This window comes from Podarcis tiliguerta (assembly GCF_965153285.1).
Source record: "Podarcis tiliguerta genome assembly, chromosome: 2".
In the NCBI taxonomy this organism is placed as follows: Eukaryota; Metazoa; Chordata; class Lepidosauria; order Squamata; family Lacertidae; genus Podarcis; species Podarcis tiliguerta.
The window spans coordinates 74,386,598-74,412,754 of record NC_139535.1 but is presented as its reverse complement, the minus strand read 5'-3'; the positions used below and the strand labels follow the sequence as shown (position 1 = coordinate 74,412,754).

At 41.3% G+C, this 26,157-nt stretch overlaps 1 protein-coding gene across 7 annotated transcripts in view; it reads left to right on the top strand.

Moving 5' to 3' along the window:
* The window catches only part of KCNIP1 (potassium voltage-gated channel interacting protein 1), a 536,992-nt gene that overhangs the window by 230,581 nt on the left and 280,254 nt on the right, over nucleotides 1-26,157 (top strand). The window contains exon 1 of one of the 7 annotated variants that reach the window (XM_083430992.1): nucleotides 10,621-11,013. The exons of 4 other annotated variants lie outside the window; for them this stretch is intronic. In XM_083430992.1, the coding sequence (XP_083287118.1) occupies nucleotides 10,953-11,013 (61 nt within the window). In that variant the 5' untranslated portion in view covers nucleotides 10,621-10,952. Of the gene's footprint in view, nucleotides 1-10,620; nucleotides 11,014-26,157 lie in introns of those variants that run through there. 2 more of the 7 variants (XM_083430997.1, XM_083431000.1) reach the window with 2 other exon arrangements.

The window sequence follows — 26,157 nt, the reverse complement described above, 5'->3', positions numbered from 1 at the left end:
GAAATCTATGAGATTTTAAAGCAGCCTGCCTGTGTGTGGGATTTCTGCCAGAGTTTAGAACGCTGGGAGTACGAAATCTTGAATGTTTGCTTCAAGCTGCTGTTTTTGTAGTGCCATCAACATGTGCTGCTTTTCTTTCTTTGTTTTTTTAAAATCTAAGATGAGTACAAGTGCCTAATATGTTGGCCAGATTTGTAACAGTGGCAAAACATTAAGCTGCAATTCAGCCCTGAAGAAAGCATCCTCTTCAACCATCTCTCCTTTGTGCATTCTGTACCAGACTGAGCTTTCAAAGGAGACAGATCCTTGTCACTCTTGTTTGTGTGTGTATCTGTATCTGTGCACACCCCTCCTAGTTTCAACTCTCTTATAGTATGGTACTGCTACTTAATGCATTTGCTATAATTTAAAGCCAAGTTAAATAAGCATTACACACAATGGGGCATATCTGCTTTATAAACCACTACTGGTAACCAGTGCAGGTATTATTTTTTCAGATCCATTTTGATATAAAAAAAGAAAACAAGCTAAGCTTTGCATAAACAAAATCATTTTTTGTTCTGCTTTCTTTCTTTGCCTGATGTAATTTAACCTGACAGGAGGAGAAGGTACATACCTTAGGCTTTGTAACAGCCATTATGCTCCTGACCACAATTCTGTGGCAAAAGGTAGAATACTGCTGGGAAGCAAAAATAGTCTGCCGGATGACCACTGTGTCAACAAATCGGTGCAGATCTGCTCAGTGACCTGAATTACCAGTTGGTGATTTGGCACTTCTCATCTGAGTGCTTTTAAAGCACAAATAGATGCTAGGAGATGCAGCCAAATAATCTTTTTAAAAGATTGTTCTTTTTTTATTTCTTCTTTTATCCCTGTCTTGTCATCCCTGATAGCAGAATTTTTTTTCGTACCATTCCGGCTTGGCCTTTTGGCCTTGAACTGAAGCAGGAAGTAACATTTGACTGACATTTGTGGATGGTTTCCCCCCTCCTCAAATATTCTGTATGCAGTTTTGATGTAGCACTTTCCTCTTAAGAACTTCTCAGTACTTAGTCTCTTTGGCTGACTGCTGAGAACAAAAACCCGAAGGATTTTCACCTGTCAGTTATTTACAGATTTATATGAAAGTTCAAACAGTGTTGAGCTGAAGACTATTTTGTGGGAGTCAGGGTGCATGTGTGCAAACAGAGGATTCTGAATTAATTTAACATATCCCATACTTTATTGTGTTACAAATGTCATTCCACCTTGAACAAGTAATGTAATATCTGCTCTTTCGGTATTTCTTTTGCAAAATGGAAATACTCCACTACGGACCACGAAATGAGAATATATTCAGAAATGAACAAGTGACTATGCCACTGCTCTTGTGGCTTGCTGCATGCTTCTGAATGAGCAAACACTGGGCTTGTGGTTTGCTGCATGCCTATGAATGAGCAAACACTGGGCCTTTAGACTCAGTCTGATGTCTTATTTTAGTGCCTGCTAGCCATTATAACTCAAAAGAAAGTTTTAAAAGGCATGGCTATCTTCTTCCCTTGGTGATTTTTGTTTGTTTGCTTGCTTTCATTTACAATGTAAAGAGGGTCATATGAAACTGGATTATGGGAGAGATCTGTCTGTTCAACCCTATATAGATCTCATTAGGTAGAATGAAACACCATTTCAGATGGCAGATGCTGGAGTGTGGGGCAAGGTATAAGGACCAGATATTGGATGATAGAGCTGTGGGTGAAGTGTGGCCTGCCTTGAGCCCTTATCCATGTACTCACTTGTGTTAACTTACTGCCCTTGAGTGTGTGTGTGGGGGGGGAATTGTTGGGCCAACACCGGTGCCAAAATACAAGTCTGGGTCAGCTTCTGTATATGGAATGAGAGTGGTGCCATCTTGTATTTCACTTCAGGCTGCAAAATGTATTTGGACATCCCTGCATTCTTTCATCACTGAAGAGGACTCTCCTGCTTGTAAGCTTATTGCAGTTATCATATGTGAACTGATGATGTAAACCTATCCCACAGCACTGCATCACTACACTCATTACTGGGTACACATGCCAGACTTGAGAGCTGGCTAGTGATACTGAAATGCCTGGACTTAAGAGTTGTTTGTCATTTTTTTTGCCAAGGGAAAAAACCTCATCAATTCTTATTTGCATATGATGCATTATTCTTCCTTTTGCTGAACACTCAAAATGCTCAGTCCTGTTCAGCTATTAAATGTAAATGGTGTGGTTTTATGTTAGTTCCCAGAATATTTATTATGTATAGACAAAGCAAAGGAGCTTCCACATTCCTGGTCATATTACCCATCTTTTATTTTTAGCTTCAGATGATCCCATTGCCACTGGACTCATTTTTTCATGCACACTTCAGCATTTTTATTTCCACTTTCAAAATCATGAACGAAATGTGACATTTTTATTTTAGTTGAAGATTATTTGGGGCAGCTTTCAAGATCCAGAGAGAGTTGTTGCTTTGGGCCTGTACAGCTATACTAATAAATTGTTTTATTACCTTTTCAATAGATTTCCAAAACTGTCTTGCCTATTATTTTCTATGATACTGCTGCTCTACGTGAGAAAGTGTGGCAGGATCTGACCTCTAAATAATCAATTTTTATTTTTCTACTTTTTTAAAAAAAATTAATTCAATTTTATTGTCATAATTGTTTTTGTGGAGAAAAAACCATTCTGGATGATATCATCTCTGCAGTTAGTTTGAAGTTTATATGAACAGATTGGGTGAAATTCAGTGTCACACTCTTCCAGTCATTCTGTCTGTGCAAACCAGAGGGAACAATCCCCCTCTATTCTCTCCTTTCTGTGCTGTTCTGAAGGTTCTTTCAACCTCTTCAGAGCCAATTTCAGGGAGTGGAGAGGGGGAAAGCCCCATTGTACACGTGGAAGTCTTTGCGTAGGGCTTTTGTTGACATGACTGGTTAAATTAATCCTGCCCTTAGATTATCCCTTTAAAGCACTAGTTATTCATTGCACCTTTTTGCCTAACATCCATCTGCCAGCTCATAGGTGCAATATAAGGAGCTACTTTCACACCAGTGCAAGTAGATAAATAGGTACTGCTGCAGCAGGAAGGTAAACAGCGTTTCCAAGCGCTCTGGCTTCCATCACGGTGTCCTGTTATGCCAGAAGCAGTTTAGTCATGCTGGCCACATGACCTGGAAAGCTGTCTGTGGTCAAATGCTGGGTCCTGTGGCCTGAAAGCGGATATGAGTGCCGCACCCCAAAGTCACCTTTGACTGAATTTAACCGGTGTCCAGGGGTCCTTTACATTTACCTACCTTACCATATTAGTGCAAATCAAACACATGTGCAAAAGAGGTAAAGGGGTTGTGCTGGAAAGGTGAGGAGAGAGGTTGGTTTAAGCATAGATGATGATCTTATGTCAGTATATTGACTAATCAGGAAAGAGACCTTCATAGCTCAGTGAAACTGTTGACAGAGTGTATGGCACTGAAGCAAGATGAACACCACACCCCATAGTCGCCTTTGACTGGACTTAACCATCCAGGAGTCCTTTACCCCCCCCCCCCCCTTTAACTTATAAGGAGCTAAGCAGAAAAAAATAAACCTGTTGAGTTTCAGTAAACATAGGTACATAATTACTTGAAGCCAACCCTCCTTTTGTCTCATAGTTTTGCACTTGTGAGAGGACAACCATATGAATGAGTAACTCCATGCCTGAATCTGAATGACACCTATTCGGTAACTTAACATCAGGACAAAGAAATTAGATAACATTGCTATAAATTGTTGTGATTTGGATGTTTAATCTGAAATCAATCTAGAATTAAGCTTGTTGGTGTCTCTGGTATTTTCTCTCCCTTATATCACATACATTGGCTTATATTATGGATGCATGTTCTGCACTATTTTATTGGTACTATTGCTGCAGGTTTGTCATGGCCTTTGGCTGCAGCAATAAATTGGTGAACTAGAATTGTGAAAAAAATGACAGCTTCAGAACCCTTTTAAAAATGTTTCTTCAGACTTGCCTGAGAGATACAGCAAGAACCCCAGAAGAGGAGAGCCCCTCCAGGATCATCAGGAAAATTACTGTTGTAGTTAGGGTTAGTTGATAAAGAAGAGCAAGAGGTGCATACCATTTTTAAGGACTCCACTGATAATTGCATGGTGGTTCTATGTCTTGGTGGTGGAGGAAGCAGCAGAGACCTAATGAATGGAGAGATGAGAGAGAGAGGGAGGGAGAAATTGTGCACAGAAGCCATGCCTTGGATAGATAACTTATAATGCTTTTAGTCCATTGTATAATATCTATGAAGTATATATTTTTGGTCCCTTTTTAATATAGTATTTAATTTAACACTCCAGCCCCACCCCTCACACACACATATATATGTGTTGCAATAGCTAATTGAGATTGAGAGGGGAAGACAAAGCAAAGCACCCATTCTTTGATGCTGTTGTTATTTATTACTTTTCTTACCCCATCCTTCACCATAATGTCCCAGGACATGTTTAGAATAAGTTTGTAACTGGGGCACAAATAAAACAACAACAGCAACTACTTTATTTAAAGGGTAAGTTATAGATATACATACATACATACATACATACATACATATACATATACAAAATCAAAGCTCAGGGCAAAGAAGTGCATTGAAGAAGTGCATCATTTAGTCTACAACTAAATGATGAAGCTTCATATTCTTCACTCCACTTGTTTTGTTTAAACAATTAGTTCAGTTTCATAGGTGATTACCGGGGGGAGGACAGCTACACCATGAGATGCATACATGGCTTTCATGTTTGTGGGGATCATTATGGGCCAACCATGCAATGTAATACCTCTATAAAATACTCCTTGATAATCCATATAATGTGGTCCATGGTGTTAAGAATCTTTATGTGATGATATAAAAAAACCACAGATCTGTTGCTACAGCAGGCATTGTTTTGCTGCGTCCCTAAGTGAGAGAAGGTTGCCTGAAGATTCTGAAATGACAGATTGAAGAACTATGTGGGTATATCACCAAGTGTCTGTAGTGGATAGTGCAATGCACATTGCTTAGTGGACATTATTTGTCAGCCAGGAGTTGGGGCAAATGAAAGCTGTCATTTGCAAAAATAAATAAATAGTGAGAACAGGAAACCACCTAGTTATGCCTAGTAAACTAATCTAATTATCTAACTGTTGACGTGTGTCCAGCAATAACTTGCATCCTTGCAGTGCACAGATTTGCCAGCTGTATCCTGTCAGTACATTTTGTGCTGCCAGATAAACTTGTGCTATGCCCTGATGTTCCAATGATGGACGGGCTCTGCTCCAGGCAGAAGTTTGCTGTTACTGTTATTTGTCTCTTGCTTAATATGATCATTTTTGCTATGCAGCTAGCTAGGAGATGTAAGTAAGGTGGGGAGGTTTCAACAGCAATTTAAAATGCTTGTAGAAAGGAAGTAGGAAATTTTGCTCTGAGAAAATTCTGAAAAAATAATTTATTATGCCTCTCAATGAAGGGTACTTAGAGGAAAAGAATGACAAAATGGCTGCCTATGCTGTTTCCAATGAAAAATTTGTATCAGTTTCCAAAACTGCTGTTTATATATTACTTTCCCCAAGACTCTATTTAAATCCTGTATTTATTCAAATGCTTAGAACTGTTTACATTTTTTTGAAGTCTAAACTCCAAAAGTCTTCCAAATACCCATATCCTAGGAATCTCATGATATATGATTAGCTACTAAATCCTATGTGCTTTCTTCACATGCTCAGTAATACACCTGTATTATTTCCTCATCCCCTGGTAGCTCCTATACATCTCAGAACCATTTTTGCACCCATATGAGCATAAGAAGAGCCCTATCTGTCCAGGATTCTATTCACACAGTGGCAAACTGCATGCCTATGGGAAACCCACAGACAGGACCTGAGCACAGCACACATCCCTGGTGCAATTCAAGAATTAATTTTTCTGTTACTGATCCCAGTAGGGTTGGGACTTGAAATTAAACGTAGTTGTAGAGAGACAAGAGGGACCAGCAAAAAACACATAGCAGCATATCCCCACTGCAGGGGTGGGTTGGTGTTACCCCATTCTTTGGGTGCAGAATAAGGTTGGTGACAATGATCACCGAGGGTGTGTTTTTTCTGCTCATTATTGTGCTCATCTTATTATGGTGGTGGAGGGCAGAGCGAGTGTTGTGTTGGGAGGTAAATCTGGAAGTATGAAAGGAGTCATTCAAGTTAAACACTACATGAAATTGTTAAGTGAAAGTTCAGAGAGGAAATTCACAGAATTTCACTTCAGAACACAGAAACATGAATCAAGTAGACCTGTGCAGGAACTGGCTGCTAGCAATTCTTAACACTTTAGTGTTGAGATCTACATTTAGCCCCAACCTAAAGAAACCACCAGGTCATTCCCTTGTTGATAAAGTATCTGCTCACATGCTTACCAGGAGGCTAGACTGCCAACACACTCTTTTGAAAAAAAACTCTGGTGGACCACCTGTCAATTGCACTCTCTGTGGCTGCCACTGCTGACACTCTCCCCCTTTGCTTTGAGTCATAAATTCACTGTCCCACTACTGTTTTTGTGTGTATTTGTGCCCTGCACCTCCACTTTGTGTGTATGTTGCATGATGTCTCCTCACTCATCAGCCTCCATTCTACCTCCCTCATTCCTGTGTCATGCTCTGGCCCTGTAAGGCTTTGGGCAGGGCCAGCCCAAGTCCTTTTGGAGCCTCAGGTAAATCACAATATGTTGCCCCTGAAAGGGAAGAAGGGGTGAGTGAAGAGCTATATCAGGGACATGGATTGGAGCCTCATATTCACCAAGAATCCACTATACAGGTGTGGGGGGGGGCTGTTGAGGAGGCGATAGATCTGACCTCCAAGAAACACACTGCAGCTGTTGCAGCAGCAGCAATGGGTGATGCATTCCTTGGACACTGGATCTACTGCCCCTGTGGATCATGCCACCTGAGGTGGTTGCCGCAGCTAGCCACATGGGTGGGTTGGCTTTGGGGCTTCATTCCTTTGCTTTTTAAAATGCTGTTGCCACCACAGCCATATATATGGCAATGCAGTGACAACCCTGCCTTGCTGTGGGTATATGTGAGGTCACTCCTTCGTCCTTCATTTTTTTACTCTACATGATCTCAAGCATGTGTATCATCAGAATGGGTGATGATGATCTTAGTTTTCATCCCTAATGGGTCCCCCCCCCCCTGCATTTCACATTGAGAAACTTAAAAAAATAAAAATAACTCTCTTCTTTGACCCAAGCAGAGAACTGAGGTTAGGGATGAGCAACTAGTTTCATCATGTTTCAGTTGTCCCAACACTCCATCACCGGTCCGTTCCATCCCATTTTTGTGGATTTCTTGAAATGACACACAGTAAATCTACATTTGAATTGTAGGCTTTTTGTTTATATTTTCAATGTAGGATAACCATTTTTTAAACAAAGCAGCCACATTTTTGAATGTTTTTCAGTGCATTCACCCATAAAATACACATTTTGTACATATCTTTTAATATAAAATGGACTGCAACCCATAATCCAATGTGCAATCCAACCAAGTGTTGTGTTCTGATCCACAAGCAAGCTCAAGAGCAATAGATTGGGTCAGAGCAGATTGCACCAAGCTTGAGAGCAGGCCCCGTTCAGAGGGGGAGGTAGCTGGGTATACTTGGCCTGGGCAGTGGTGGACCTTGAGGTCCCCAAATTCAGCGCCCCCTTGCCTCTCACCTTCCCGTCTACAACATAGTTGCTGCTTCCCCGAGGCTCTGCACCCAGTGCAACTGAACCAATTGCACTCCCCTAAATCTGCCTCTGTCCCTGGCCTTGGAGGGCTGAGCCTGCTGTGTGGCCCCACTAGGGACCAGCTGCTTTTTTGTTTGAGTTAGTAACTTTGTTATAACAAGACTCCTGCCCTGGGCTCATACAAGCTTTGCATGGGTCTGCTTGAGAGGCAGAGGAGGAAAGGTTTGGGTGGAACATGGAGATAAGAGTTGGTAGGTTGTGAATGAGCCTGCCATGTACATTGGTGAGCAGACACTGGGGATGCAAGTGGGGTCAGGCTGCCAGTGGAAGATGTACTCCCAGTTTATGTTTCTTTTTTGTTTGGACAATACAAAACTACCTTTCTATGCTAAAATTATGCTAAAGCCAGATTGTAATGAAGAATATACCGTAAATTACAAGAAAAATTAAAAACAACTGTTAAGGCTCTCATCCACCAGAAGAACATGGTGCTGTGTGAGAACAGCAGCTGCCATACTCAGACACTAGCACTGAAGTTACAAGAATTACATACATCTTGGTAACGGGTTCAACTCTGCTCTGCTAGTATCCTTCATGATTTTCTCACAAAAGCTGGCAGTGTATTCCCCACCATTCTCTATGTAGGTGGTCGGCTGAATTGGCCTATGCCAATCAAATGCTTTTATTTTTGGGTGCAGTCCAACAAATGCCAAAAAGCATTATGAAAGGAGTTAATTTCCACTTGTTTTTCCCTGTTGCATCTCTTCTGTGTAATTAACTACGTAGGGCAATTCATTTTACATGTTCATGTTTTAGAGTTGTGGTGCTGTCACCCAAAATGCATGAGTCATGATGTGGAAAGTTGTGTGGGATCGTGTGTGGGATTTCTCTGTACTTCTGGATGTTTTTGTGTGTATGCAAAAAGTGCACACAAAAATACAAGTTTCGCTTGAAAGATGCATGCAAAATGTGAGTAACAGGATGCAATGTCACACAAAGGATCTGTCATTGAATGGCAGTGAGACTGAAAGGAGGCCGAATTAGGTGCTCTGTGCAGCACAGAGGTTGTGAATTTCATCCTTTGTATCATGATTAGCATTGTCAGTACCCACTGAGTTTTGAATAAATAAATAGTTGAAGGGAATTTGGAAGGTTTTGCTTAGGCAAAGCCACTTTAGGATTTTTGAGAGATGATAAAGCAACGTTGTTCCAATACTGGGTTCAGATGTTTAAGAATGTTGGCCACATCTTTAATTGTCATAGAAGTTCAGGTGAAACACCAGGAGAAACATGTGCAGGAATTTCAAGGGAAGACGATAGATGTTATTTCTTAGGGAGATTTCAACCATCTCTAGCTGTAATCAAGCTGGTAGGGTAGCTTCTGTCATTCATACCCTGCTCAATATTGCATTGTTTGTGATTTTGGGGTTGGGTCTCTTAAAGGTATTACTGTGACTTTGCTATTTTGATATGTAAGAGGGCATATTCAATAAGGCTATGTGAGGTGTACATTGCATGGATTGGCATTATTTTAAGTTCCGTGCCGTAATTTCTATATGAAAAGCAAGGGTGGGTGTGATACTCCATAAGAAGAAGAAGAAACCTCCACAGTACAAAGCATCAGGTTCAACCATACAAAACCCAAATATATTTGGGGGCACAACTTAGCCTTACATCCTTTGGCAGGGAGGTGTTGAGGCAGTAAAATGATATATATATTTCTAACAATATGTGCAAAGTGTTCCTTATTCCAGAAAAAAACAACCACTCTAAACTTTATTTGGGAATCATTTTCACCCTATTAATGATCTGAAATCTATAATTTTTAATGTACATCAAAGTTGATTGGTGTATCAAATTTGGTTAATGTTTGTTATAGTAATAGTAATAATAATAATAATAATAATAATAATAATAATAATAATAATATAGAAATGACTTATAGAACCACTAAGATAGAATACATTTTTCTGCTGTAGAACAGGATATTTCCACAATACCATGAAATATTATCACAAATGCTGCTCTCTTGAAAGGATGTGTGATCAGCAAGCTGACTCCTGTGCTCTGACTTGGTTGCTTAATTAGGCTTGACTTCCCTCTACCCTTTGTCCATTTTTCATTCTTAGTGTGAAATGGACAATCTACATCATATTCTGACCAAAATGGTCAATACCAACACATAGTGTAACCTGGATTTCCCTGAAACCTTAGAAGTACAAAGGCCTCAGTTGAAGTGTGATATTTAGGTAGTATTATATGGTTGGAGCAGGAATGTGAATGTGAATAGTAAAGCGAATTGATTGGGATTCAGATAATGATGATGCCTATCACATATATTTTCTAGGGGAAAGAGAGTGGTGCACTGCTATCAGCCAGTGTCCCTTCTATATTTTGCACAAGTTAAAATAACTGTGATTCACATTTTTAAAATACACATGCCATGTCTGTACATTGCATGCAAGAGACGAATAGGGACAATGGACATGGTGTAGTTTACTAGCTGTTGGTTATTATTTTTTGTGAGGAAAGCAATTGCTTTCCCCAGTCCTCTGGCTGGGAAGAGTTTTAAGTGACTGCTCTTTCCTGCCTTTTTAGCAAGACCATTAATCAGCAGGAATTAGCTTTCTGCAGAACCACAACTTTGACAGCTGGTTCACTATTATTTTCCATTCAGCAAGTTCTCATTCATTCATTCATGATTGGTACTCAGCCTGAGTCCCTTGGCATCCCTTGAGACCTTCGCCATGCCTACAGAATGGTAGTTTAGTATACAATGGAAGAGATGCATTGATGTTTTCCCTGTAGACCTACAGGCTTCTGGTTGGAGCCATAAGGAAACGAGAGAAAAAATTAGCCTGTGTGTTTGTGTGGCTGTGCTCCAGTAAATATTTTGATGCATCTGCTGCCAGCTCTGGTCTGAGGGAATCTACCTAGCATTTAAATTTTGATGGGGAGCTGTTTTGAATAATAAGAGTGCAGCCGGCTGTGAGTCAGTGCATGTGTGTGTTGACTGAAAGGGGGAGAAAAAAATCTGAAAGCTTAACGCTTGCTGAACGCTCAGCTGCAGTGCTTTGCTTTTCCCTCCTCCTTTTTCTCCGAGTAGATATTCCAAACAGATTTTTTTTGGGTGGTGGTGTTTCACTGGGAGGAGGGAGGGGAAGCATATTTTGTGTAGCCCCTCACCCAAGTAGCAGTTACAATGGGTGCTGTAATGGGCACGTTCTCTTCTCTGCAAACCAAACAAAGAAGACCCTCGAGAGGTAAGGATAATCTTTCCCCTTTTTTCCCTTTCTCATGTGTGTTTGCAAAGACTGGATTTTTGCACTGGGCATTTTAAAAAGAGCAAAGCGAAGCATGTGCCACTTGCAACTAACAGAGCTACACACTGATGGTTAGAGGCAAATTCGCGCTAAGGGGGGAAATGACAGCGAAGGGTGTGCATGTGTGTGAGCTCGTCGTTTTGTGTTAGCGGTTGTAGAAGAGGGGAAAGTGGGTGGCTTCAGGGGTTGTGTTGGAAGCTGCTTTTTGAAATGTTGTAAACCTTTCACGCAGACGTGTGTGAGGAGGAGAACTCGGCAACCTGCTGTGTGCAGCACACTCGCGGAGGAAAACCTGTTTACTCCCGGTCCCATGCTGTGTTATTAATTCATTCATTTGCGGGGGGAGGGGGGGGGCTAGCAAGGTGGCAAAACATTTTCCAGCAGCCTTTTGGGGTTGCTGAAAGAGAGACGTACGTACGTTAATTCCTTTAATCGTGTGTAAGCCATGCTGCCAGTGCATGTCTAATGCTCATCATTTGGAAAGGAAGAAGAGGGGGGATATATTTCCCTAAAGAGCGGAAGTGAGAGAAGAGAGGGGAGATAGCAAGCAGCATTTCAAAGATCTTTCATCTTCGTCTTCAATCCTTAAGTCGGCAAGACTTGCCATCTAGCATGCTAATATTCCAGGAAGTCTCCAGCGTCGAAAGTGGGTGGTTTGTTTGCTCTGTTTTCTCAGTAGGGTTAACTCAGCATCACAGGAAGGAAAGCCGAAAGTTGGAGGCACACCAGGGGGGTGGGGCTGAAGTACAGCGGCTTGTACGTGGAGTTGGAGAGGATGAGTCGGGTGTGTGTGTTTGGGTGTGTGCCTCTGTGTGTTAAAACTTGAGGGTTCTCTTCCTTTCTGGAACCAGAACCAGCATTTACAATGTAAAAACTACATGTGCTGGATCATAGCCTTTGAACAGCATCTCCCTCCAATAGTTTTTGGCAGATTTTTTTTTAATAACTTTTTCCCTTGTCTTCTCTGCAATCCAACTCATTCTGCCTTTCAAATAGCAATAAAGGAGAAATCAGATCCTAAATGCAAACAATTGGATGATTTATAAGGCAATTTATGTATATATATACTTATATGATACTTGGATATACATTTGATCAGTCAAATGCAATGGCTGTATCCAGCCCAAACATCTCCCCACAAAAGTCTTTTTGTAGATTGTACCTGCAATATTGTTCTCAGGTTACCTAAATCCTGTAGATGTCAATGGGGTTTCAGTGGCTTATCTGTGTGCAGAATGACTATCTCGCCTCCATGAAAGTTATTTATTTGAGGGCTATAGTTATGGGTTAGACACACCAAACCACATATTCAGTCTTCGGAGTAAGTAGAAGCAGTCCATTGCATAGGGGAGCACTCTGAAGGCTTATTGAAGTAATTGTGCTTGTTGTATGATTATGAGGCTTTCCAAAAAGCCTAGTTAAAAACCTGCTAGCCATTTATATTCTATGCACAGAATGCAGTTCTGATTTGCTCTAAAATCATCCTTTGTAATATTCAGATTGATTTCAAGTTCCAGGCTCTAGCTATTATTTACAATTTATTCCCCCTTAGTTTGTAACTTAGCTTGCTCCATCATTTTGCTGTACGTGAAGCAATTTGACATTGCTTATGGTCACTAATTATTATTTTTAAGTGACTTGTGGTAGTTAAGTGTCCTGTGGATATCTGTGGGTGGTGATCTTTCAACTGCAAATAGTTTTCCAAGAGCAGTGCTTGAACAGTGCTAATGGAGGTGGTCACTTTTTTCTACTGATCATGACACAATTGATTCTAAAGCAGGTTGGAAGCATATTTGAGCTTCTCTGATTTTTTTTTACAGCTAGGACTGGAAAGAATTGGTTAGACCCCCCCTGTGAATAGAGGAACACATTATCTTTTGATAATGTCAATTAGTAGAATTTATAACCCAATAAATGAAACCAGTTTCCATAAGCTGTCCAAGTAAGTAGTCTCATCCTTATTGCCTACAAACTGTAGCCACACACACTCTGGTTAAGTGTGAATGATGGATGCTTCTAACATAAACTACTTGGCAAACCACTAATATCATTCTATCATAAAAATGACATAACCAATATAGTAATCACTTGTTTAATTAGTAATAGTAATAACCATTTTGGCTGTGAGTCCTAGAAGACCTGCTCCCTGCCTTGCTAGCCTCTTTCTACCTGGCCTGGGAGGGCAGCACCCTAACTGACTCCAGATACAAAAGAGGAGGCTGCTGAAAAGGCCAGACACCTTATTGTCTGTGAGTCCTGGAAGACATGTTCCTTGCCTTGCTGGCCCTTTTTCCACTTGGCCTGGGAGGGCGAGGCACTGACTGACTGACTGACTCCAGCTATGAAAGGTGAACCTGCTGAACGGTCTTGGGTTGGGGTGTTGTATGGGGTTTTTCCTTGCTGTTGTTGATGTTAATTTTTTGTATCTTTATTTTTAGAAATTTTGATTCATATGGAAATTGTTTAGTTTGGTTGTGTACTTTTTGATGTGTTGTATATCTTGTTTATGACTACAATTTGTCATTGTAAATTGTAATTTTCATGTTGTAAGCTGCCTTGAGCATGGTTTTAGTGGAAAGGCGGGATACAAATAAGATGATGGTGATGATGACGGTGAACCATTATCAGTCACACTTATCTGTGTGGCTGCTGCTGATTCAGATCATGCCAACTGGTCTATGCAGGAGTATCAGTTTAGATTTGTGGCCAAATAACACAATACATTTATTTGATGCACAACCATTGCAAGTATATTTGTGGAGAAAGTCATACACCAAGGCCTGGCCCCAAAGAACAGAATGCTCAAGGGAGATTTGGCCTTTGCTTTTTCTCAATAGCAGCTCCATCATGCTACATAGTAGACAGTACTACTCTTGAACTTAGCATCACCTCAAGGCAAGAGTCTGGTTGAAATGACTAAGCATTGCTCTTTTCCACTATTCTATAATCCTGTGGGTGGTATTCAATGGCACTTCTGTGCTAGTGCAAGACTTAGGGGGTTGGGGGAACTTCCAGAGCAGAATCAGCTGGCACATGGGGGAAGGAGAGGGGGAGATTGTTCCACTGCACAAGGAAAAATACAACTCTAAACTTCCTATTCTTTGATAGCACATTGTGATCAAATAATGGTCTAGAACAGATCAGGGATGGGAAACCCATGGCATTACAGATGTTGTGGGACTTGAATGGCCGTCAACCCCAGCCAGCATAGCTGGCCAGGGATGATGGGAACTGTAGTCCAGCACCCTCTGGAGGACCACAGGTTCCCCACGCCTGCCTCAAAGACTGGAAAGTCACACTCTTTTTAGGAGCTGATTCTGATGCTAATGAATTAAATTCATGTGAGGGAGAAGCACAGCAGATTCCACACCTGAACCATGCATATTGATTAGAACATCTGGAGAGAGTCTGTCATGTGTACAGCTGCTTGAATGGGGACTCTTTAGAAATTCTAATAAACATGTATAGACTGGGGGCAGAGCCTGCAGCCAAGATGCCTTTTTGCAGACATGTGTGCTCATTCCTGGAATGTATACATGAAAGGAGTTTATAAGTGCTGAAGAGCAAGAGCGCTGGAACAGAAAGCGCTAATGGACTTTGTAGCGGTGGGGTGGAATCAGTTGGTTCAGCCCATACTAATTCTAGAGTGGATTTAGGTATCTCCATCCAACATTAACTGAAGATTACCTAGGTACTTCTTGAATATGTTGATTCTCTCTTTCACTTCGAGTCTTTGCTTTCATTTTAAAGACCAAAATTATTATTATTGCTCATTAAAGTTTAAATGCTTATCCTCTTTCAACGCTTTCCCCTCTATTTTTTGTTTTCTTGGCAATCCTTATAACTATAAAAATAGCCAAGTTCTGGGCAGCACACACTGTGTTGAACCATTTATGAATACAGATTACTATGCTTCTGGCCAACTGAAAAACATATTCTTTGATTACTTACGTAGCTTTTTTTTTTTTGTAATTCAGTTTATTTGGATTTGTCACTATTTACAAAAAGCTACATGGATACAAATTTCAACAAACATCCCTACTCCCAAGCATGACAAACCCTGTAACTTGCAACTAATGTTATGAATTGACTGTATTTATGTGTCAATCTAATCCACTCTAATTTATGGCTATCAGTGTCTGTGTACACACCAGGGAAGGGGTTACACAGATCCATTTTTTCTGTCTGCATTTTTGTCTACACATGAGCACTGTTTCAAGTCCACAGTAGTTGGTAGTGTTTGATGGGATGTATTTGAACATGGGAAGCTGCCTTACACCAAGTCAGACCATTGATCCATCTAGTTCAGTATGATCTACACTGACTGGCAGCAGCTCTCCAATGTTTCTGGCTGGTGTGTCTCCTACCTGGAAATGCAAGGGATTATATATGGGACCTCTTGTATGCAAAGCAGATGCTCTTCCACTGAGTTGTCACCCTTTCCACTCTGTGTTGTTGTCCCCTCTCCTCAGTTAGTACTTCCTCTCACACACACCCTTGAATTTCAGAAAACTGAGGTCATGGTGGGCATGCATGCAGATATTTGTCATTGCCACGTTTCTTTTGAGATACAAGTTTTCTGATATGCCAGATTTTCACAAAATGGTGGGTTAAAAATAATGTAAAAAATGTGTGTCCTACCCAGTTCCTCCAGTAGTTCACCAAGGAGTACCTTCCCAGTGGAATCAGGGTGTATGGTGATGGATGACACAGCAAAACCTCACCACACAGATAAAAATATTCCACCCATAATACACTTCAGTGTGTCCACAGGTAACATGCAATTTTCTGTTGGATTCCACTCCCTCCCTATGATTTTATCCATGGACTGGGAAGATTTGAATTAAATGCAGACTGTCACTTGGATGGGAACAATGTCATGTGGATGATGCAAAAAAAACCCCATGCGCACATGGGATGCATTGAATCTGTGTGCACACAGTGTGTACACAGCCCATAAACAGAGAAAGGATTCTAGTTTTCCAATAATTTTGTCACCCTTCTGATAAAATCCACATGCAATGTGTACTAAATCAGTTTTCTGTATCACAGTATTGCCCCTTCATTTTTACCTCCACTGAGAAATAGAAGGTGTCTAACTATCTCTCCAGGATTCAACAACACACAGTTTTGCCATTCACAGATTAATTATCTCTTTGCAGCTAATAAACCACATTATCCCATTCTCCATTTAACAAGATCCATCAGGGATTACGTAGAATATTATGTTCTCTCAAGGTTCCAAAACATAAGAAGAGCCTTGCTGGCATTCTATTTCCCACACTGGTTAATGGATGCCTATGGGAAGGCCACAAGTAGGAAATGAGCACAGCACACTCATCCTACTTGTGTTCTCCAGCAACTGATATCCAGAGGTATGCTGACTCTTATGCTGCAGGTAGTATATAGCCATTGTGGTTAGTTATGACTCCATGAATTTGTGTAATTCCCTTTCTAAAGGTTTTAGGTAAATCTCCTTTAAAGTTTGTGGCCGGCTAAGTTGAGGGACCCGGGACCCGGGTGGCGCTGTGGGTACAAGCCTCAGCGCCTAGGACTTGCCGATCGAAAGGTCGGCGGTTCGAATCCCCGCAGCGGGGTGCACTCCCGTCGCTCGGTCCCAGCGCCTGCCAACCTAGCAGTTCGAAAGCACCCTCAGGTCCAAGTAGATAAATAGGGACCGCTTACCAGTGGGAAGGTAAATGGCATTCCGTGTGCTGCGCTGGCTCGCCAGATGCAGCTTGTCACGCTGGCCATGTGACCCGGAAGTGTCTGCGGACAGCGCTGGCTCCCGGCCTCTAGAGTGAGATGAGCGCACAACCCTAGAGTCTGGCAAGACTGGCCCGTACGGGCAGGGGTACCTTTACCTTTACCTTAAGTTGAGGGAGCAAATTCTATGGGTTGCTGTGTGAAGAGCTACTCTTGTCTGTCCTTAATGTTCCCCTACTCAGCTTCATTTGGATAACTCTGGATGCTGATACTAAAAGAGAGGAGGAAAATATTCTCTCTATCTACTTTCTTCATTCCATCCATAATTTTATATACCATGTCCACCACCCCTTAAACTAAATAACTGCAAGCTCTGTAAACTTTTACCACAGAGAAGTTGCACCACTCTTCTGGATAAGTCTGGAGTTTTGTTGTACCCTTTTGAGCTCTTCAATAGCTTTTTTGATACACAATATTTGAAGTGTGGTTGAACTATAGATTTGTATATAGACGTTACCATATAGATTTTTTAAAATATTCAGTTCCTTCCGTAATGATCTTTAGTGTGGAATTTACCTATTTCACAGGTGCCATACATTCTCTCAACAGTTTCATTGAGCTATGAACATCTCTTTCCTGATAAAATCATCATGTATGCTCAAACTAACCTCTCTCCTCACAATCTTTCCAGCACAACCCCTTTACCACTTTTGCACATGTGTTTGATTTGAACTAATATGGTAAGGTAGGTAAAGGTAAAGGACCCCTGGATGGTTAAGTCCAGTCAAAGGCGACTATGGGGTGCAGCGCTCATTTCACTTCAGGCCAAGGGAGCTGGTGTTTGTCCACAGACAGCATTCCAGGTCTTGTGGCCAGCATAACTAAACTGCTTCTGGTGCAATGGGACACCATGATGGAAGCCAGAGCACATGGAAACACCGTTTTCCTTCCTGCCACAGTGGTACCTATTTCTCTACTTGCTCTGGTATGCTTTTGAACTGCTAGGCTTGCAGAAGCTGGCACAGGGCAATGGGAGCTCACCCCATTGCATGGATTCGAATTGCCAACTTTCCAATCAGCAACTGCAAGAGGCTCAGTGGTTTAGACCACAGAGCCACCCGCATCCCTTTGCACTAATATGATACACTGTTTATTCATAATCCTACAGGAGATCTTCTTCAAGGAAGCACCTTCAAAATGCTTCCCAAAACTGTCCAACATTTCACCTAGTGTTATTACCACATGATGGGGGGTGGTGCAGGGATGAGTGCACTAGTTATGCCTATCCCCATCACAGTTCTCATTACCTTCCAACACATGAAGCACAAAGTCTTCTGTAGTTTTGGAAGCTCCCCCTGCATTTTAGAACCCTGACTTTCTAGGGTTCCAAAACAGGTGGTGAGCCTCTGCAAGTCCAGTAGGCTTTGTTCCTGAGAAGTTTACCCTTCATGAGTTGGTGGAGGGTGGTGTGAGAAGGGAGTGCTAGTGCACTTATCTCCACTGACCACTTTTGGATGGTAACTTAACACTTACAATGCCTGAAAAGTGCAAGAAATGTTGTACGTTCTGAAACCTCTCTGACCATCAGCATTTATGAATCTCATAAATAAAACTTTGAGCATTCACATAATCTAATACAATTTGGGTGTCTGTTGGCAGATATGTTTGCTGTTAAAATGTAGTCTTCAGAACTGATACTTTATTATGAGCTATTATTGTCAACCATGTTTGAATAGTTTACACGTCAGTTCTAAATCAGTTCCGCTTGTGGATCTCATGAATTATTGGGCAAGATATATTAATGTCATGTGTTCTCATGCTTGTATGTCCTGATAGGTTGATGATACACTTCTTGCGCTCTGGGCAGGATTTCTCCAGTTTGTAGTGTAGCCACTGTATTCCCTTCCACACCTCCCTTTTGCATGTATTCTGAATGCATGAAGTGGAACGGGGATCAAGGAGTCTCTACAGCCAGCTGTGGGAGGGGGGCAATTTGAGAACTCTATACAAACTGGTGCTAGACTGAAATGGCCTCCGTTTGTCACTCATATTCATGGTGGAGTAGTAATACTCTGAGAGTAGTAATAGTAGTAGTAGTAGTAGTAGTAGTAGTAAAGAAGAGATGCTTGTTATGTGCAGTTCCCTCTTGTCCCCCCCCCCTTTTACTGTATTAAAAAAGCAGCTTTATTATTCTTGCTTTTAACTGTATAAAACTGCCACCAGTATTGCTATTTTCCTCTCCCCCAAAGCTTCTGGAATGACAGTTCACCGCTCTGCTTTCTAGAAAGGAAGTCATTCTACCTTCTGTGGTAGATAATGACAACCTCATAATGGTGAGGCAGGTCCTACTGTGTTAATCTCCACATGAACAAATACTGGTGAAAAATGGATAAACCTCTTCCCCCAACCTCAACAGATGGCACAGGCTTAGATTTACATAATATTTTTGTTAAATGATTCATTTTTCTACAATGGACTGATCAAGAAAATACTGATTTTATAGTTTTGCACATGTTGATTAGAACCATTGTGTTAAGTGGGGTGCTAAAAAGAATTGAAAAAAAAATTATTATTTTTTAAAAAGCATCAATTATGTCTTTGTAAGTTCATCACATGCTGCCTAATGTAATGAACTGTCAGAGTAACCAGGCTTCTTGTGTATATGCCAGTTCCCTTTATGTTGCTGTAGTTGATGTTAGTGTATAAATGAATGTTGTGGTGTGTCAACTGTACATCCAAGATGTCTGATGTTATCACTCATCTGGGTAAATGTGCAGGCAGACGTGTGGAATGAGTAGGAAAAGACTGAAAAGACTGAAAGTTAATAATGCTCTTTTAATTTCTATGACCACATTCCTTTTTTAAACTTCACCAAAGTGTCCATGTATGCTTGGCAGGACTTCTCATTTTTGTTTGAAACAGTAGTCCTTTGTCTTCTATATGCACCTTCATGGGTGGGTGCTGTGGAGACTGTCTAAGCTGCCTTGAAGCCAAGACCATCCTGCTGCCACCACCTCTCAGTTCAACCTAACTGTTGAGCAAGAGGAATTCACAAGAGTTATGGCTCAATATTCAATCTGTGAGGGGTCAACAGCCTGCAATCTCTCCAGTTAGCTGGGTGAGTTCCATCTGTTTTCCCTTTAATCCTCCTCTAGGTCTAAGCATGATGGCATAACAGTACAGACCAGCATTCCGGAGAAAGATATTTCAATTCATACTGTCAGATCCTAGGTTCCAATTTTTAAAAAACCAAACAAACAAAACAAAAAAACCCCTATTGGGATTAGGGGTGGAGATATTAGGGAAAAACAAGTAGCATTAAAAAATAGAAAAGAAACAGAACTATTTACTCTCTCAGTGACCTAGGCTAAAGAAGAATCTCAAATATAGTTGTGAGGAGTGGTGATCACCCATGTTTTCCAACAGATGACAAATTTTCACAGGAAATAACTGCTATTTTTAACTTTGTGAAATCAGGAGAGGGGTTGACAGGGCATTACATCCTCCATGAGTATGACCATGAAAGCTTGAGCATACATGGAGGGGAGAATTGGGATGTACACAAAGAGACATAGGTCCTTGGCACCTTTCAACAACCTAGGAAGGTGGAAGTAAAAGATAGACAATGTTTCCTAGTTCTTATCTTCTCTTGAAAGACTAGGGGTGTGGTGAGTTTCCAGCCTATGTGCAAGGAGGATGCTTGAAATCTGACAGGTAAGTTTGTAATTGTGGTAGGTAAATTTTGCGGCATTTTTCATTTTTAAACCATGATACATTTTAGTTTCAGGCCTTTCCCCACAGTTGCTGTCTCCAAATGTCTGTGCGCTCATATATTCAGCTTCAAAAAAATGTAGGTTGCCAATTTAAAAATACATGTATGACTGTAGAAGTCTTTAGACTGGCAGCATAAACTAAGATGTAAAAATACCCAAATTCTGGGATGGAACCAAGCATGTCTATATTTACATGAAGCTAAGAGGAAATTCCAGTGAATACCGTTTCATTTTATGTCACAAAGTCCTATCAGGCTTTTGAGTTTTTCAGAAGTCTTTATTAGGCAAGATCATAGAATCGTAGAGAGGCAATGGACCCCAAGGTTCACCTGGTCCAACCCCCTGCAGTGCTGGATTTCTCTCCACAGCTGTCCCTGGGTGGGCTCAAACCACCAAGCTTCTGGTTAACAGCCAGACACACTTACCCATTGTGTCACAGTCTAGATGTTACACAGTGCAGGTGGAGGTGGAAAAATAAACAAAAACATACAAAAATTAGGTTGAATGTTGTAGCTATTAGGTCAGCTTATAGACTCAGTTCAAAGATGGAGATTGTAGTTGATAAGTCTCCACTAGGGGTTACAGATATAAAGTTGTGCACCTAGAATTCTGGAATAGAGAAGCAATTGTTGTTTCCCATTTTTGAAAGCACAAAAGACTGGTGGTTATACAGGTCTGTCCCATTCCTTAGGTAAAACATACAGATTCCTGGCTAGGCAGAAAGCAGATGCAAAGAAAAACATGATAGTCTGTATATTAGCAAAACATTAATTTAGGTAGAAGAATCAATTGAAAACAAATAGTGAGTATTACCTAGTGGCTTGGAGAGGATGTAACTCTCAAAATGCAAGGCCCATCTTTAGATGTTAGAAAATTATGTTGCTATAGTGCTTGTGCTTCTTCAAGGCTTCAAGGCACAAGCGAGTTATGCGCAAACCACACTACCCAACTGTGGATTTTGAGCTTTTACATATGGCGGAACACCTCTACCTTTGCTTTTTATGTAGTCTTTTCCTTATCAGCCATCTGACCATTGGATAATACCAGCTTATATCAGTAGCCTTAGGGAAGCAGGTTATCCAGTGTTGGCCCTAACTTGAGGGCCATTTCATACATTCATTTGAGCTTTAAAATAATGATGAAAAATAGTGTTGAAATTATGATTTAAGAATTGTGTCTCTATTGGTGGAATCTCACTTCCACAACAGTAGATCTACAACTACCACTTCGCAAATTAAAGTATGCATCCTAAATATGTTCGCTCAGAGTGGCTGGGGAAACCTAGCCAGATGGGCAGGGTAATAACAATAACAATAACAATAAAACAATAACAATAGTAATTGTTATTTGGTACCACTAGAAGTTGAAGCTTTTCAATCAACACTCTTCTATGTTCATGAATGCCATAAGTGTAAATCTATGTGGGAGTCACTGGCTACACAGAAAACTGTAAAAGTGACTTGAGTCCATCAAAATGAGGTCCTACACTTTTGTGTGTGTTTGGTTGCTTGGTTGATTTTAAAAGAGTTTCAAATTTAATTGATGCATGGTGTATATTGCAGAGCAACCTTTCCAGTTTGCAGCTATGGCCACTATTATTGAAGTGTCTGACATGTAAAATCATGTCTGGTCAGAGTGTGCAGGAAGATATATGTGCATGCAAATGGAATTTGCTGACCAGATACGTATCAACTAATATATTGTTGGTGAACGACTCTATGTGTGCCATGTTTGAAAAAACAAAGTGTGCCTTGGGGAGAAATCAGTCCCTCTGCTTAGCAATGTCATTAGTTCAACATGAGCTTAAACAGAAACACTATTTCTTTCAACGGATGTCCATTTCTTCAAAGGATACTACTATAGCATTTGAGAAGCTGTTTCTCAAGAAGGGTTAAATAGTTTTGAGCTTTCTCTGTGAGATGACTGCAGAAATTATATCTGAGCGGCTGTGCTATCATTTCTAATCACCTTCAACATGGATCAGTGCATGCATATGGCTTACCCTAGCCCTCCAAGCTAAAATGCTGGCAAGTATAGGGCATTTTTCTGAAAGGAACAGTATCCAGGCGATTCCTGAGGCAACAATACTTGGCGTTGCTTCATTTGCATCTTTTCTTTAGCCAATCCTGTCTCTTCGAGTCTTGTTATCTTCTGATGATGTTGAATGCAACAAACCAGCAGTACCTACATGGTTAAAACTCGTATGAATGGTTGACTGCTTTGTTTTCTAGCCTTGTTCTGTTATTAGTATTGCAATTCCTTTTTCAGTCATAATCAGCAGCAGTGAAGGTCAGCGTGTCTAGGTTTTATAATCTCTCAGTCATAATTGTCTTGATCCCAAACCAGAAAATCTGGGATGGAAAGTTGTGTTTGAGAACCCAACAGATCTAACACTCATGAATAATTGCAGAAAAGGGGGGCAGTGGAGTACAGGACCTTGATGGGCCATTTGTTCTTTCCCTCCATATTTTTTTTACTTTTAATTTATGATCTCCATATTGTTTCATGCCACCCCATTCTCTGAGTGATGCAAAATTCCAGGGGTTCCAGGTGCTTACCCAGGGTTCGTATTTCCTTTGGAATGAGATGCAGCAGAGACTATGGTGTCTTTAAGATATATGGTTTATTTACTCATTCATACAACCTGAACCTATGAAGGAAGGGCTCACAGCATCAACACCCCAAAAGGTTCTTGTTTCTCCCATAGCCACAGCCTTGGAGTACAACAGAAATCAAGCATTGTTCTGTCTCTCACCTGCCCAGTCTGCCAACTTCTAGCTTTAAGCTCATGCACCTCAAACTGCCAGGGAGTTGAGGCAGGGAGGCCCACCCATTTGTCGTCTGGCACAGAGCCACTCTTTGTTACCTTAATAAAAGTAAAGGTAAACAACCCCTGGGCAGTTAGGTCCAGTCGAATTTGACTATGGGGTGCAGCGCTCATCTCGCTTCAGGCTGAGCGAGCTGGCATTTGTCCACAGACAGCTTTTCGAGTCATGTGGCCAGCATGACTAAACCACTTCTGGCACAACAGACCACTGTGATGGAAGCCAGAGCACATGGAAACACTGTTTATCTCTCCACCACAGTGGTACCTATTTCTCTACTCGCTCTGGTATGCTTTCGAACTGCAAAGTTGGCGGCAGCTGGGACAAAGCAACAGGAGCTCACCTCGTCACACAGATTCGAACTGCTGTCCAACCAGCAACCTCAAGCATCTCTTACTGTCAGAAAGTTCTTCCTGGTGTTTAGTCAGAATTTCCTTTCTTTTACTTGAAGCCATTGGTTTAAGTCCTACCCTTCGGAGCAGGGGAAAACAAGCTTGCTCTATCTTCCATGCAGCAGCCCTTTAGATATTTGAAAGTGGCTGTCATATCTCCTTTCAGTCTCTTATTTTACAGGCTACGCATATCCAGCTCTCTCAACTGTTCCTCATGAGGTTTGGTTTCCAGATCCTTGATCATCTTGGTTGTTCTCCTCTGCACACATTCCAGATTGTCAATAGCCTTCTTAAATTGTAATGCCTAGAACTGAACTGAAGTGTTTGGTATCAAAAATTTATTTAAACTTTATAAAGCTCATGTCACCTTTCTAGAAGGCTTTAAAATGATTATGCAGCCATAGCTACCTTACCTTTCATTTCTTAAGTTTCATGTTCATGGCAGAAAATAACCCTCTATACTGTGGAGTGCCACTATTTGTCATCTCAGATAGCAGTGTCTTTTCTTGAGACATCAAACTCTTCATGAGGGGATTGGGGTTTATAAAGCTGGTACATTTTTAATTAAAGGGCAAATATGCAATAACAAGCTTGGGTATGAGATATGCTATCTAATAAGAAAGAACACTGAAGTATAGAGTAATTCTGTCTCTTGGTTTTTCTTTTTCTTGTGAGTGCATACTTTTTTAATCACCATTACCTGCCAGGGGCCAGATGACATTTCTATAGAGATTGGATCCAGCCTAGAAGCTGCCAGTTGGTATATTCTTCAATGGCACTTTTCCTCATTACTTATAAGGGCAGATGTTAAATTCATATAGGAAGCCTTGTGCTACTTTTGAGTTGCTATGCAGGTGAAGAACACAGGTTTACCTGCATGGTCGTAGAGCACTTAGGTCAGTTAAAACTTTTAGAGCTCATATGCTGTTAAATCCTGAGTGATAGAATGATATTGCTCAGGAAGTGACCTTTGAATGCGGTCCTACATTTGAGTGTGCTTGTGGGTGGAGTAATCTTCTACCCACAGATTAAAAATGAATTAAAAGCAATTCCTGGAGGAGTGTTCTAGAGCTGAAGGATGAATTTGATAAAAGTACTGAAGGGTAAGATTGATGAAAGGAGAATAGGGAGCTATATTGGAACCCCCCTGAAGATCTGAAATTCAAACTCAAAGCCTTCTGCATTCATGTAATGTATTCAAGACAAGGGTAGCGCTGTCCAGTCATTATGCTCTTCCTCTGTTCCCCTCTAGTTGGGGTCCCCACTGTGGGAGGGGGACAACTAAGAGTCCAGGGCACCCAGAATGTCAGCAGAGATATTATGTATTGAAGACCTGGGACCAGGTAAGGTGAGAACAGGGTAGTGTGAATGACCACCAAACCGCTGGCTGGCCAGTCTGATAACACCCTAGAGGGAGTGGGACCAACAGGAAGGTTCTGTTGTTTAAAGGGCCATTGCCTTATTCTGCAGCCATTGGTTCTCATTGCATAGGGGTGGTGAGAGCTGCCTCAAATGGATGTGCCCTGAGCCAGATGAGTCAGGCAAGGCCGTATCCATTGGCCTGGATGTGTCAGGCGTGTGTGTGTCAAGGCGGGTTTATGGATCCAAAGATGCTGGGAAGTCTTTCCTAGATTATAGATTTATGAAATGCATCTTTGGGTGGAAGCATTGCATTTTCGGTAACTTAAAATGGTGGGTGGCCTCTGTGGATAGGAGCTAAGCTTGACTCCTATTTGAGAGTGGCACTGCCACTGAAAAGCATTTGGGAGGCTGGAGGGTAGAGCTTGAAATGGTGATGCAGCTGGGTTAGGCCAGTGAGGGACCCTTTTAAGCCTCTGGGCCCTCATCTAGTGTACAGCCTCACTGACGTCTGGTGCTGCGCCTGATTGCACCCAAGGCCGGCTATGTTTTTTGGCACTTGAGGCAGAAATGCCCACAGGCATCTCTCCTTGGGTCTAAAATGCAGTAATAATAAATTAAATAACTAACACATTAGCTGCCCTTTCACAACACCCAAAACCAGTTTCCTGAGGGGGTTGCCTCACTCTGCCTAATGGTGGGCCTGGTTGTTTATATTGTAAAATTCCATGCCTTGGGGGGGGGGAGGCAAGATATCATGTGGTGCTAATTTGTTTTAATGACAATGTATAAACAAGACTAATGGGACTTTATTATCTTTGAGGGATGAAGCAAGAAACTCTTTGGTAGGGTCTACATATAGCAGCATATTGCATATTGTGCTAAAATGTGAGTGAAGTTCAAGATTACTGACCAGGGTAAGCAAAGAGAATTCATCAACCAAGAGTCTCGAAGGCCTTGGGAATTACTCAAGTGCGGAGATTCTATTAAACGCCCACACAAAGCAGTAGATTTGATTTCAGAATTGTA